The sequence below is a fragment of the Solanum lycopersicum genome, chromosome 5 (genome assembly GCF_036512215.1).
Source record: "Solanum lycopersicum chromosome 5, SLM_r2.1".
In the NCBI taxonomy this organism is placed as follows: Eukaryota; Viridiplantae; Streptophyta; class Magnoliopsida; order Solanales; family Solanaceae; genus Solanum; species Solanum lycopersicum.
Window position 1 is genome coordinate 47,825,315 of NC_090804.1, and position 16,491 is coordinate 47,841,805.

At 34.5% G+C, this 16,491-nt stretch overlaps 1 protein-coding gene across 1 annotated transcript in view; it reads left to right on the forward strand.

Annotated features, from left to right (window-relative positions):
* The first annotated feature begins 2,132 nt into the window (after positions 1–2,132).
* The window catches only part of LOC138348855 (uncharacterized), a 47,208-nt gene continuing 32,849 nt past the window's right edge, over positions 2,133–16,491 (forward strand). Inside the window, exons 1-2 of the mRNA XM_069298447.1 lie at positions 2,133–2,250; positions 2,335–2,453. Of these exons, the coding sequence (XP_069154548.1) occupies positions 2,133–2,250; positions 2,335–2,453 (237 nt within the window). The remainder of the gene's footprint in view (positions 2,251–2,334; positions 2,454–16,491) is intronic.

Genomic DNA, 16,491 nt, shown 5'->3' on the forward strand with positions numbered 1-16,491 from the left:
TGTTGTCTTGATTGACTTGTATATCTTTCTTGATGTATATATGATTATGAATATGTGATATCTTGTTTTAGTGTGTTATATATATTAGTCTTGAATATATTAATTATATGTGACCTTAAATGTTGAATATTATGTGAAAACCTTGACTAAAGGGTAAGGTTAGTTGCCTTGAACGTCATCATATAAATACTTAGTAAATTTATCATGAACTTCTTGTTCCCATTGTGAGGTAGACCTAGTGGACCTTCATTTGTAGGGTAAATGTGATTGGGTTATGAACTTGTTATGGAATCTCTTATGTGAACCTAACGTACGAATTACTCAATGAGAATGAAGGCTAGCACCGAGCGAGTATGGTAAGGGAAGTAGTTCTAGTTAAGTATGAGACTAGAATGCAAAGAACACTTTCATATTCTTTAACCATATGCCAACATGGGATGTGTATAAGTTCTCCCTTGGGACAGTAGAACAACCTCATACGAGTAGGACAAACCTATAGATTTCATGTCATGATGCTATGGTCTATGTCGGTATTGCCTATTCTAATAATACGGAATACCTATTAGTATTGAGGAGTATATGGAGCTTAGATGGTGGTATGGGACGCTATCTGGACATTGCACAATATACTTTAAAGTTTTATGTCGAGTTCCTAGGTCATGTCCATAACCATTATTTGAATGTCCTTTATTTGATTTATGAGTATTAATGAACTAATGAACTAATGACTTATGTTAAGGAGTATATATAAATGTGTACCTAATCTAAAGTCACTTAAGGATTCCTTATTTAATGTGTGAAGAGGGAATAAAGGATGATCTCTTCATGTCTTGTATTTAGAAGGTTGGAGGATGAATCTAGTTAGGGATGTAGGTTGATTTTGAGAACATGATCTAAGCCTCAGGTAGTCTTAAAGATTATTTAGGTTCTCTTGAAGAGGTCATTATGGACGTCATCTTCATGATTTACTTAACTAAATCTCTGATAGCCTTTGGGAAGACAATGTCATATCATCTATGTGTTGGTGATTTATGTGAGCATGATTCTATCATAGGAAATCTATAAGATATTTTAAGTGTGCGTGTAAGGGATTGAATAGGCGGGTTTAACAAGTCACTCAAGTGATACATAGTGTTCACCTTTGGTAGAAGAATCGGACCTGGATATTTGTGATTTCTTTGTAAGTATGTATGTAAATCATTATAGGAAATCTTAAGGTTCGTTTAGGCACATCTAGAGAGCGTGTATGGGTGGTCTCTCTTTCTGTTACATAAGTAAATATTCGGATGGCTTTAAGTGAGGAAATTACATGCTAGGAGTATCGTATGAGTTTCAAATTTAATCTATTATGTTGTTATGATTATAATACGATTTTTAAATAAAAAGATGCATATTTCCAATAATGTCCATTTTCATAATTTTATGCATAAAGCCATACTTAGTACATGTGGTTGTACTAACTCCATGATTTTATCTATCTATATAGTTCTTGGGAGGTGAGGAGCTTTTAGAATTGAAGACTTGGACGTAGAAGATCGTTCAAGAGAAGTTGAAGTATGTCCTCTCTAGACTTGAGGGCTTATACATCTTTTATGTTTCTTATTGATGTATTGTAATAGACAATGTATTTTCTATATTGGTTTTTGAAGTATGGGTCGTGTCCCAAGTATTATTGTGTCTTAACATTATGTTTTTGAGACTTTGTATTTCCTATTACTTTTATATGACAGAGATTTTTAAGACTACATTATGTTTTTTGAAAAATTTTAATTTCCGCACTATTTTTCAATATGTATATGTAATGAATGATATGAAAGTGGGTTGTGTAAGAACTCCAAGAATTCGATGTCACCGATTACAATCCAAGATTGTACACTAAATTCTAGGGTATGGTTTCGGATTGTTACAATGCTTCGTATCAGAGCATACGTTGATGAAATTAGTATTAGGAATCAAGAACACTCATAAAGTCAGGTCTAGTAGAGTCTTGAACATCGCTTTGTGTCACGACATATCTATGGGCCAGAGCCTATAGGACAATAGAGTTTCCCTTCTTTTCTACTCCTCTATCGTGCGGTAGAGTAAAATGATATGACTGTCCTTCTTATGAGTTTTCTTGTGTTTTATAGGATATGGATACACGAAAATTGGCAGCTAGAAGGTTTGAAGAGGAGAGGGTGAATGAGAAGGTTCCCCCTAAAGTTGAGCAAGTTCCTAAAGCTGCTCAAGATGCCCTAGTGCCTTCCCAAGGTGATATTATTCCTAATGTGGAAGAATGTATTGAGGTTCCACATATGTCTAATAAGTAGATTAGAGTGTCTTTGATTGCTATAGATCTATCCGTGACTATGCAAGCTAATTTGAATATGATGCCTAGGGTTGTGGAGATCTCTATGACATCTAGGGTGAGAGATTTTGTGGCAATGAATCCTCCTATCTTTCTTGTCTCTAAGGTAAATGAGGATCCCCAAAAGTTTCTTGATGGAGTGTACAATGTTTTGAGTGTTATGGGGGTTAAATCTAGGGAGAAAAGGCGGAGTTGGTTTCATTGCAATTGTCGGATGTTTTTCAATTTTTGTACACTTAACGGAAGGATAATATGACGGAAGGATCGGGTCGGGTCCTATTGAATTGGATAAATTTAATGAAGCTTTTCTTGGTATGTACTTTCCCCGAGAGAGGAGAGAAATTAAGGTGGAGCTGTTTATCATTCTCAAGCAAGAAAATATGAGTGTTGCGGAGTACTCTATACAATCCTCAACTTTTTCTAGGTATGACCATTCCCTTGTATCTAATCAAAAGTATGGAATGAGTCATTTTGTGACTGGGGTAGCCGACTTAGTGGTGGAAGAATGTCGTACCGCTATGTTGCATTATGATATTACCCTAGCTAGACTCATGGTGGATGCACAATCAATTTAAGAGTCTATTCTTAGGAGGATTAGTAGAAGTTTGAAAAGGAGTGGTTCTAGTGATCAAGAGCAAACTAGGTTTCAGAGGAAGTTTCAATCTAAATGAGAATCTAGGAGTTCTAAGTTCAAGGTTGATAAAGGAGGTTGTTCCAAGAATGGCAAGCCTACTTGTGCAAAATGTGGCAAGAAACACTATGGTGAATGTTTACAGGGTACCAGGAGTTGCTTTAGATGTGGTAAAGATGCGAACAAAATGAGATATTGTCCTCTTATTGCTTCTAGAGGTAGAAAGGTTAAGTAATTTGCTCCTAGTCTTCCAAAGGATGATTCTTCAACAAAGAGGCCTTTCTATGCACTCCTTTTTAGAGTGGAGAAGCCGGAGGAGAAGAAGTGTGATGATGATTTCGGTAAGTTCTCTTTATTTGGTCAATATATCAGTTCCTTCTAAGTGGGGGAGTATGGTTTGTATATTCGATAGGATTTCATAAGTTTGTTGCTGGTGCATATGTTTAGTAGTTTTGTTGCAACTGAATATCATTAAATTCTTGCATTGTGTGTTTTATGAAGCCATGATTATGTTTAATATGTGTTTATATGATGTTGCTTTGCATATTATCATGTTTATATCATGACTTACTTAAAATGTGTATTTTTAAAAATATTCTTAAAAGTCATTGTTTCATTAACAACTGCATGCTGCCATATTTTTTAGAAACTGACTAATTTATTCGTTTACCTAAAAAAATTGTAATGTGTTTAGAGCAAATGTATATGACTAGGGTATTCAGTATAAAATGAGTTTTTACTATATAAAATGAAGAATGTGAGTTTTGTAGCTTAATGAGTTATAGATTGAATGCTAAATTCTTTTTGTGTTCTAAATCTCTTTAGTATGTAAAATAGATGTTTTCATACTCTATATGTGTTTTATGGAATGATTATTAGCTTCTAGTTGAGTCTCTATTCTTTGACGTGTTCGTAGAGTGGCAAGTGTCATCCGAGGACGAATGTTGTCCAAGTAGGGGAGATTGTATGACCCCGAAATTGACATAGGTTAAATAGAAACTAACATGTTTGTATTTATTGTATAAGGTACTAAATATGTCTACTAAATCGTTTTGAGGCATTATCTAAAGTATAAGAGGTGTTGGAAGTCAAACGTCAAGGGACGACTAAGTCACCTAAATGTCTTAAATGTGGTTCTATGTGTTTATGTGTGTTTAATGGTGTTTAAAGGTTCTTATTTAATTTAATATGTGATGTGTATTCAGTGGTTAAAGTTTCATTAATTTTGGAAGTCAAACGACAATGAACGGCTAAGGCGTTCGGAAGATATGCCTTAAGTTTACCTTGTACATCTATGCGAGTTTCGTCAAGTCTTACGTGTTCGTTTTGGATGAAATTCATTTTAGAGGTGTTAAACTTGTAAAAAAATAGTATTTGGGTTGGAAACATCCGGGAAATTAACCCCAAGGACCACCAAAGGTCCCTTGAGGAAGGACCAAAAACTGTTGAAATGGCAGTCCTAGGCAGACCCCAAACGACGGAGCAGTCGACGGCCAATCGTGGTTGTGACACCCCGTCAAAGGGTGTAGTCGATGGGAACTTGACAATGGGAGGGAAATAAATATTTACCAGCAATTGTACCCAATGACGGAGGGCGGTGACAACCCGTCGTGGCTATGATGGACCGTCAAGGGCAGGCGTCGCACGCAACTGCCTTCCTCCACAGGCTGCTGCCAAGTTAGGGGTGAATGGGTAATTTCACCCCACTTCTAAATTAATTCATGGACGGTTTATCAAGGGTCTTTTGGGACTTTTTATTAAGTTTGTAAATGATAATCACATGTAAGACCTCATTCTTCTGAATCATCAACCCAAAATTCATAGAAAATATACCAAAACCTCCATTGAAGTCCACCTTGAAAAGGCAGCTTGGTGAGGGCTTTTTTGGTCAAAATTCTTCATCAAAGTGAATAATTATCACCTTTAGGTATTTAGTTTGATCCTAGAAATACATTTCATCAAGAAACTCAACTCTCAACATGTTTTTCAATGTTTTCTAAAAGTGAATTGTCCAATTTCATAATTCTACCATGGGTTCTTACATAAATGATATCTAAACGTTTAATTATGATCAAGTTGATATTGTATTGATTATTTCAATCTAAATTACCTATGAAACCATGTAAATTGATGAATTCTAGTTTTTGACTATAATGTGGGTTAGTTGATATTAAGCTTATATTGATGAATGGTTATGTAGTTTCTTATGGGCTTTCTAATGATATAAGTATTGTATTAAATTGATATATAATTTATCCTAGATTTTAAAAACCAGATTTAATTGATAGAGATTTCATTGCATTTTAGGATTATTGCTTGAATTGTTGGTTATGGTGTTATCTAAGGGGCCTTGTGATGTTGAATTGGACAATTTAAGATTCAATAGAAGTGTGAATAAGGGAATGAAGGTATGCTGCACGGATTTATTTAATTTGATTTTAATTATAATTTTATTCAATTGTGATTTGTATGGTCCATTTACGGTGGAGGTGTTTTGTGTTTTACTTGCATTTGAAGTGGCCTTCTCGGCGTTACTTTATGCAATATTATGAGCATGGAATTATTGGAAATTACTTTAAGTTATGTTGTTATTTGTGTAGTTTGATTATGTGAAACATGACATTATCTATCTATATGTGAAGCTATACAGTCATATATGTATTATTCTACTTATTTTGCCTTAACTGATCATGTTAGACTATGACTTTGACAATATGATTATATTGTTAGGTTAAGTCTAGGTTGTTCCTAATAGACTTTATGAGTCTATGTGGATTAAAATAATGATGATATGATGATATATGATGACTTGAGATTCTAGGTTGTTTCCAAGTTGTTTCTAGAATGACTTGTAATATGTGTTAAAAGTGAAGTATATGACGTGTTTTCTTGATTGATTTGTTTATCTTGCTTTATGTATATATGATTATGAATATCCTATCTATTGATTTAGGGTTTTAGAACTCCCAGTCTTGAATATATTAATGATATGTGACCTTAAATGATGAAAGTGAGATTCTATTATGTAAAAACCTTGACTTAAGGGTAAGGTTAAGATTATTGAAGAGTAAGTCGTAATGGTATCCTTCAAATTAAAGGACTGATGGACTTAAGGTTAGTTTGTTGGAACGACATCATATTAATCCTTAGGAAAGACATCATGATCTTCCTGTCGCCATTATGAGGTAGCCCTATTGGATCTTCCTTGGTAGGTTAAATGTGATTTGCTTATGAACTTGTTACGGAACCTTTTTATGTGAAATTAATGTATGAATTACTCTATGAGTATGAAGGCGAGAACAGACTGAGTATTGTAAGTAAAGTAGTTCTAGTTAACAATGAGACTAGAATAAAAAGAATCCCTTCATATTCCTTAAGCATGTGCCTACATGGGATGTGTCTAAGTTCTACCATTGGCAAGTAGAACAACCTTATCGGAGTAGGATAGAACTCCGGATTCCATGTCCTGCTACCATGGTCTATGTTTGTTATTGCCTATTCTCATCATATGGAATATCCATTAGCATTTGAGGAATTTATGGAGATTAGGACGTGGTATGGGACTCTATCTAGACATTGAACAATAGACTTTAAAGGTGTTATATGGAGTTCCTAGGTCTTGTCCAAGTCCATTATTTTAATTTTTATTATATGATGTATGAGTCTTAATAATCTAATTAACTAATGACTTATGTTAAGGAGTATGTAAATAAATGTGTACCTATTCTAAAGTGACTTAATGATTCCTTAGATAAAGTGTTAAGAGGGTATAAAGGATGATCTCTTCATGTCTTATCTTTGGAAGTCTTGAGGATGACTCTAGTGACGGATGTTGGTTAATTTTTTGGACATCATCTAAGCCTTAGGTAGTATTTAGTATAATTTAGGTAATCTGGAAGAGGTCACTATGGAAGAGAATGCCATATAATCTATGTGTTGGTGATTTATGTGAGCATTATTCTATCTTAAGGAGTCATACGATCTCTTAGGTGTGTATGTAAGGGATTGTATGGGCGGTCGCTTCACAACTCACTCAAGTGTTATTTAGAGTTCATCATTGCTAGAAGAATCTTACCTTGATGTTTATGATTGCTTTGTAACTAGGCATGTTAATCATTATAGGTAATCTTAAAGGTTGATTAGTCACATCTATAGAGGGTGTATGGGCGGTCTCTCTTTGTGTGACATAAGTGAATCTTAGGATGACTTTAAGCGAAAATATTAAATGATAGAAGTATCTTATGTGTATCTAATTTGCTCTGTGATGTTATTATGATTATGATATGATTCTAAAAATTCAAAGTTGCATATTTCCAATAGTGTCCATTTTCATAGTTTTTATGCATAAAGCAAAACTTAGTACATGTGGTTGTACTAACTCCATGCTTTTATCTATCTATAAGGTTATTGGTAGGTGAGGATCTTTGAGAAGTGAAAATTTGGATTTAGAAGATCGTTCAAAAGAAGTTGAAGTCTTTCCTCACTTGACTTGAGGGCATATATGTCTTTTATGTTTCTTATTGAAGTATTGTAATAGACTAAGTATTTTCTATATTCGTATTTTGAAGTATGGGACATGTCCAAAGTATTATTGTGTCTTAAAATTATAAGATTGGGACTTAATATTTCCAATTACTTTTATATGTAAGAGATTTTGTATATTATATTATAATTTATAAAAAGTTTTAATTTCCGTACTACTTTTCACTAATGCATATGCAATGAATGATATGAAAGAGGCTTGTCTAAGAACTCCAAGAGTTTTATGGCGCCGGTGGCAATATATGATTGTGCCCTAACTTCTATGGAATGATTTTGGGTTGTGACAATCTTCACATTTCAAGCTACTTAAAAAGGAATCATATATCACAAAATCTAGGTACTCTAATCTAACATGTTTTGACTAATTGTACTTTATTAAAAGTCAACCTAGAATCTTTCAATGTGAGGGAACTTGCATCTCCTAGCATAATCATGTCCTAGAGTGTAAGAGAAAGAGAATAGACCACACGATAACATCTTATTGACTTTACCCCAAAATCCCAAGCATTGATGGATAAAAGGCGTACATTAGAGCTTAAATTTATTGTATCACAATCCTTGTCTAGATTATAAGATATCTTATCACATTGTTAATTAAAAGGTGATACTAGTCATTCTTGATCATAAAGGTTCAATTCTATACAAGTCAATAATATTCTTATTCAATTGATTCTATTTAAAATCATGATTAGATGATTCTAACTATGAGCAATTACTATTCAACATATTGAAATAGGAAGATCACTTTAGATCCATCAACTTTCCTCTAATGACGTAAACCCAGAGAGACCACATTCATCAATTTAGACTAGGGTTCATCATAGTAATCAAATAAATTCATCATATTATCATTACTGAAAGATTAATAAATTATAATCGGGTGTTATCCACTAGATTGGAATTACACCCAATCCCTACCCACAATGCAAGCACAACCTTAACTAGAATTGGAGTTTTTGACTTCCAATTGGGTAAAAACAAAGAGGGGTATATGGGTGGAGGACCCATGGATGATTAAGCTTAAAATACCTTTAACCAAGGCCATGCACAAATGTTGAATAAATGGTTAATTCGACCTAGTTGTTGTGCCTCTTCTTCTTTTCTTCTAGACAAAGAATTTCTTAGAGAGTAATTTTGAGATTCTAAGATTAATGAGGTAATGAATTATTTTTACGTATTATTAGGTATTAATAAGTATTTATTCATGTCACATCTAGGTTTACCCCCTAGATTTAACCGGTGTCGTCTCCCTCTTTGACGATTAGGACTAGTCTTTTACTTTACATCATAACATCCATAAGTCGAGTTTGGCGGATAATTTAAAAGTTTTAATATTTCTACTTAGAGGTTTACATAGACGTCTACATACATATAATATATATATCGACTATACATAGACCCTTCGAATAGGAAGGTTACATAACCATCTACTTTTACTGCATATAAATATATACATAAGATAGAACATTATATTCATGATCGTCTCATGTCATACCATATAAAGATAATAGCAATTTGGGCATAGCCCCACATCAATGTAAAGAAGCCATATATAGGCTTATACGAATCGTACTTAAATAAAAGCCGAATAAATGTAAATGTCTTTACAAACAAAGCATTTTCATAAACATGATATTGGCATCACTCTAAGAAAGTGAGGACCTACCCTCTTGGATGATAGAGAATATCCAAGACTTCTTGAAGTCGTCTCAATTAGCCTGCAACAACTGGAACCTTAAATGTTTGTGAAAGAGGATAAAAATGGGGTTAGTATGTCACTTGTACTAATTATGAAACCATATGTACATATAAGATGAAAATATGCCAAAAGGGAACATTTAGTTTAAACCATGGTATTTTAAACTTTAAAAGTCTAATGCCTAATCAATTGAGTTATACCAAGTAATAAAACATTCTTACTAACCCAAACAAGTAATATGCATATCATCACACTTAAACTCATAATCTTCTACAACTTTATAATCCAGGTATAACATCACAAGCATGAATAAGAGTTAATAATATCATAATAAGCAAGACAACTACTCAAGAATTCTCATCAAGTTAACAAGTACAATGACAAAGTAAGACCCCATAACCTTACTGAATAAAGTATCCCCAACAAGAGACCACAACCAATGTCCAACTTTTATAACATAATCCACATAGATAATCATCATTATATAATACCATTTATTTTGTAACCCCGACATATTATAATCATATACATTATTTTCATATATATACATAATATCAACTCCATAAAGCTTCCATCAAGGCCAAATAGTTGAAAGCATAGGTAGAGTCCCATGCCTTTACCTAAGGTAAGTATAACCTCTCAAGTCACTTTAATTATTTTATACTTTATTACTTCATTTTAGTTTAGGGAACAGTTGCCTTAACAAACATAGACCACAAGATCTAAGTGTTTAATCCGGAAATTTAAAACCTTACACCGATAGAAGGTGGTCTACCGGCCAAAGTAAAACCAAACATAAACGTAGATTTCTAGGTTGATCCACTATTTAGTCTTCCTATGGAGGCAACTTTGGTCAAGAACTAAGAGATAGTAACTTCCCTCTTCAAACAACTAATTGGGATCTCCTCTCATGTGATTATACTGGATGAGTATTCCTCTTTGGAAAGTCAGCATATCATGTATAACTATAGGGTGAATATTCTCTTAAGAAGTCATCACCTCCCATTGTCAAGTTTACTCGGTGCTAAGCCAATTCCCTTTATTTAAATTTCTTTAAAACTTTAATAATACCTGATATAATTATCATCATCCATGGCTCGATAAGAATTGTATATATATATATATATGTCCTTTCTTCATAATTCATATAAGTGAGGTTGACACGATAAATATCACTTCATAATAAGGCACATTGGAGCACATCATCCTCTTTATAACATTGCATCCTAAGACACCTCACAACAATAATCTTGAAATTTAAATTCATCATCATACCACCCTATCAATCCTATATAGGGAATACTCCAACACAATAATCATGACTTAATCACAATTAGTGACAAGTTTAAGTAAGGAATATGAATTACAAGAGTTACAAAGTCTTCTTCATCATTCATCATGAATGTCTCACCATCAACAATTTGTGCAACCCAATTAGATCAAAACATAATGATACTTCAATCATCAACATGATAACAAGGCTACAAGAGTCAATACACCATAATTCAACACTATCACTAAGCTTAAGACAAGATACTTAGGTCAATTCCCATAACCTAGATCACTTCTTAATAGTTAGTATGGAAACCTACAATGTATTTTAATTTATTAATGATAAGTTTAAAAAACTTATCTAATATTGATTAACTAATAATCAAGTCAAGAAAATCAATCACAACCCAATTCACGTCAAGATCAAACCTAGGATTAAGAGTTAAGGATCATGTTCTTCAAATCTAAACAAACCATCACAAAATTATCATAATTATGTTAAAATTCATTTTAATATACTAATTATATCCTTAACTATAAACAACTCAGTTCATAACATCAAATTCGTAATTGAATGAAACCCACTTGAAAACAAAACTTTTTGAAATACTTTGAAGGAGCCCTTTGAGGAAAGATGTCTCAAAGCTAAATTAGATCCCATACATCAAAGTTTGATGAGGATTTAATGGTGTAATCGTTCTTTTCCAACCCTGAAAACCTCCACCTACATTTTCTTTAATGATATTCTTTCAATAGAGAGAGAAAGATGAGAGAAGCAAGAGAGTTTATTTTGTGTGTTGTGTTTATATTAATGAGGGTTGGGGTTATCTGTATTGGGGCTTAATCAAATTGATTAGACTCCCTTAAACCCCTAACTAACTACCTAACCACTTAATTAAATAAATGAAACTAACTTAAGATGTGCAGGAAATTGGCAGTGTTACATATGACACCATGATCAACGGATCGTGGGTCAATCGACTGACCAAACCTTCCTCTGTGCTGCTCATCAATCGGTCTGGCCAGAGACTATGTAGGTAAGTGTCTTGCAAAAATTATGTATTGTTTGTTCGACGGTACACATCCATGCCCCGTGTATGAACACACGCCCTGTCGTCTAGGATTCGTTGGTGCACACTTCCTAGGCAGTGTTGCCTACTACGTGCTAGGGTCCTCCTCAAGGGGCCTTGGTTTGTCCTTGGGGATCCGTACCCAAAATCATCGACCTTGATTCACTTTTAACACATGTTATACACCCTTCCACCTAATTTCATGAATTTTTGACTCCTAAAATCTAGTCAAATAGGTCAAGGCATGCTAGTAAGTCATTGAACAAACTCACCAAATGTCATGGACTTTCTTCGACGTTTTGACTTCAAAATATTCTAAATGACTTATATTCATTATTATAGTAATAAATATAGTGCCTGCACCTCAAGACACCTATGTTAGGATCTACGACAAGTCTTTGTTTTTCGAACTGTTACATTATCCACCCCTTAGGAACAATTGTCCTTGAATAACACTAAAATTCTTTTGAAGGAAGATATAGACTCAAGACTAGTAGCCCATCAAGCAATATTATAAAATAAACACAAATCATATCATTTGAACCAGGAATTTTAATATCTCCAATTACCATACATAAAGCTCAATCACTTCATCATGAGGCATTTCTTTCTCACAACACACATGAGATTAATATACATTACTTGAGTCCATTAGCACAAAGTTACACTTATCAATAGGTTACACAACTTTTCACTAAGAATCACCATGTCAAAATACACAACATAATTCAAACAAATCAATAAGGCAAAATTTCAAGTTTAAGCATCAAATTACTGTAATTCACTATAATGTAACCCAAAAATGCAAATTATTACAAAACTTCACCAAAAACCATAAAACCTCAATTTCTAGTCATATTTATATTGTTCAAAGAATGACTAACCTTAATTATTCAAAAGAAGAGGGTAACGGGACTTCATGTCGCCATGTACCTCCCATGTTGCACCCTGAACTACGTGATTCTTGCGTAAAGCCTTTACGGAAAGCAACTATTTATTCCTTAACTTCTTCACTTGCCTATAAAGAATTTGCACCGGAATTTACACATAAGAGAGGTTATCTTTGACACCAATACCCTCAATAGGAAGAATAGACTCATGATCACTGATGCACTTCTTAATCATAGAAAAATGCAAAACTTGATGCACCGAAGCTAATTCACTAGGAAGTTTCAATTCATAGGAAACCTTACCAACCCTTTGTAAGATTTCAAAGGGACCCACATAACGAGGACTCAACTTCCCTGTATTGCCAAGTCTAACCACCCATTTCATTGGTGAATTTTCAAATACAGTTTGTCACCTTCTTCAAACTCCAAATCCCATCTCGTATGATCGGCAAACAAATTTTGCCAATTATAGGCCGTTTGCAACCGGTTCTTTATGATATAAACTTTCTCTAAGTCCTATAAATCAAATTGGGACCAAGAAGCTAAGACTCAACCACTTCAAACCAGCCAATAGGATACCTACACCTTCTACCATACAAGGCTGCATAGAAGGTCATGAAGATGGATGAATGAAAATTATTATTATAAGCAAACTCCACCACACACAAATGTTTATCCCAATTTTCCTTGAAATCAATGATTCAGACCCTAAGCATATCCTGGAAAGTTTAAATAGTACGTTCCGCTTTACCATTCGTTTGGAGATAAAAGCGGTACTCAACTCCACCTTAGTACCCAACCCTTATTGGAACAACCTCCAAAACCTAAATATGAATTGTGCCCTCGATCAGATATGATGGAAAATGGTATACCATGGTTACATTCAATCTCATATATGAACATACTATCATAATTTTCCGGTGAATAAGTAGACATGATGTAACTAAAGCGAGCTGACTTTGTAAACCTATCAAAAACCACCCATATAAAATCATATGCGTTTTGAGTCCGAGGTAAACCCACTACAAAGTCCATATTGATTTCGTCCGACTTTCAAGTAGGATTTTTATATCTTGTAGTAAGCCACCCGTGTTTTTATGTTTGACTTTTACTTGTTGGCAATTATGAAACTTGAAGACAAACTCCTCTATGTCTTATTCAAACCTTCCTACCAATATATCTCACTTAGGTCATGGTACATTTTCCTTCGACCTAGATTAATGGAGTACCGGGACCTATGGGCTTCTTCAATGATCCGGTCTAGCAACCCATTTACATTGGGAACACAAAATCTCCCTTGGTACCTCAACACACCATCGCCCCTATTGGTAATGACTCATTTAACTAGTCCACAACCGATTATTTAAACTCAATTAATGGATGATCAAGGTTTTGTTTGAATATCATCTAAACCACTAAATCTGAATTGGAGTTATGATCAACCATAACAGAACCATTTGGAGAACCTTCCAACCTCAACCCCAACCTAGCAAACCTATGAACTTCTTTAACTAGGCTTTCTTGGATTCATAAATTTGTGATACACTACCCATAGTCATACGACTTTAGGGTACCCGCAACTCTATTAGCTTTGTTGGGGTTATAGGGGACACTCATATAATAATCTTTCAAAAACTCTAACCACCTTCTTTGGCGGAGATTCAACTCTTTTTGGGTAAATACATATTGGAGACTCTTATGGTAGGTAAAGACATCAATATCTATGTCGTATAAATAATGCCTTCACCTTTTGAAAGAAAACACCACGACCGCTAACTAAAGATCATGAGTGGGATAGTTTCCCTCATGTACCATAAGTTTCCTAGAATTATAGGTCATCACCATACCATGTAGCATAAGCACACCCCCTAAAACCACAAAGGATGCCTCACAATACACAACAAACCCCTTTGTACCCTCCGGTAGGGTCAATATCGGAGCGGATGTAAGCCTATGTTTCAACAATTGGAACCATTTCTCAAATGCCTCTGAAACTCAAATATTGTACATTTCTAGGTCAAAGTAGTTATGGAAGATGCAGTGTACACAAAACAATCAAGAAACCTCCGATAAAACCCAGTAGATCGAACAAACTCTTAATGTAAGTTGAAGTTAATGGTCTACGCCAATTTTTCACTGCCTTTGCATTCCTTGGGTCTACCTTAGCTCCTTCGCTAGGAATTATATGACAAAGAAATGCCACAACCAACATCAACAAAAACTCACACTTGATATATTTGAAAAATAATTGATGTTTCTTAAGGGTTTGCAGTACTATACTAAAATGATCCATATGATCACTCTCATTCTTTGTATATACCAAGAAATCGTCAATGAAGTCTATGACTAATGAATTTATGTAATTTAAAAACAACCTATTTATTGGTCTATAAACGTCGTCAGAGCATTAGTAAGACTGAAAGACATTACAAAGAACTCAGACAGACCATACCTAGTCAGAAATCTCATCTTTGGTACATCCTCATTTTTCACCCTAAGTTGGTGATATCCCTCCATAAGTCAATTTTTAAAAAGTAGCTTGCTCTTTCGAGTTGATCAAACAAGTCATCGATCTGAACGAGATGAGACTTATTCTAAATAATGACATTGTTGAGTTAGCAGTAATCAATACACATTTCCATAACAAATACTAGGCCTTATAAAACCCTTGTCTAGTAAATCATTGAGTTGAGCCTTCAACTCCTTCATATCGGTTGAACTCATCCAATAAGAAGGAATTTAAATGGGATTCGTTTCAGGTAGCAAATTAATAACAAAATAAATTTCCCATTTGGGAGGAATTCTAGGAAGGTCATTAGGAAAGACCTCGGTAAATTCACTCACTACGGGGACCGACTAAATGGGGGGAATTTCGGAGTCTAGATCTTGGACTCTTATATTATGGTATATACAAAATTTAGAGATTATTTTGCATGATTTTAGACAAGATATGATACGACCTATACGAATAGAGTTTCCTCCCTTCCACTCAACAACATGTTCATTTGGAAAGTTAAACCTCAACACTCTTGTCTTATAATAAATAGAGGCAATACATGCATGCAACCAATCCATCCCCAATATAATATCAAAATCTAGTATATCTAATTCTACTAGATAAATAGGAGAAACTCTATTAAGCAACATCATAGGACAATTTCTATACACCATTTTCGCAACAACCAAATTACACACCGGTGTAGACACTACAAAAGGTTCATGAAAAATATAAGGTAAAATGTCAATCTTTTTATCTACATAGGTGTAACAAATGACAAGGTAGCACCCGTAACAAGTAAAGAGTACACATCAATAGTAATGTCATTCAACTAATCAGTCACAACGTCGGGAGAAGTCTCTTGCTCACCCCTAGAGCGGAGAGTATAGACATGGTTATTTTTGAGAGCATCACTAGAATCCTTGCTTAAACATGATCACCCTTCTCTTGACCCTTAAAATTTGGACAATCTCTCCCTTTGTGACAACTCTTGCCACAACCAAAGAAATTTCTCGTTCCTAAAAAGCACTCACCAACATGACCCTATCCACACATGGAACATGTAGGGGCTGAAGAATGGGCGTGTTCTAGGGCCATCATTCTCATTTGGTGAGTTCCCACTCCTTCCCTTTTTGGACCTAGGATTTGGCCCCTTAATATCACGATCCTTGAGAAATTTTAGATGGAACTTGTCTACAAAACCTTTAATTGAATCTAGTTTTGTCTTGGATCACAATCCTATTCTTTGTAGTACCACCCTCATGTGATATTGCCCTTATAGCATCTCCACTCGTTCTCTGAGCCCTTGCCTCCTCAACTCTTCTAGCATGCACCATAAGACGGGAAATTTTTATGTTGTCATGTAGCATGATCGAATGACACTCCTCTCGTAAGTCATCTGACACCCCAGGCACAAAGAATCTCATTTATTCTCTATGTTTGGAAACCAACGAGGTATCATATATAGACAAATTAATGAATTCAAGGATTATTCATGGAGATTTCTTGCTTCATGGAGAAAGTTGATGAACTCCACCACTTT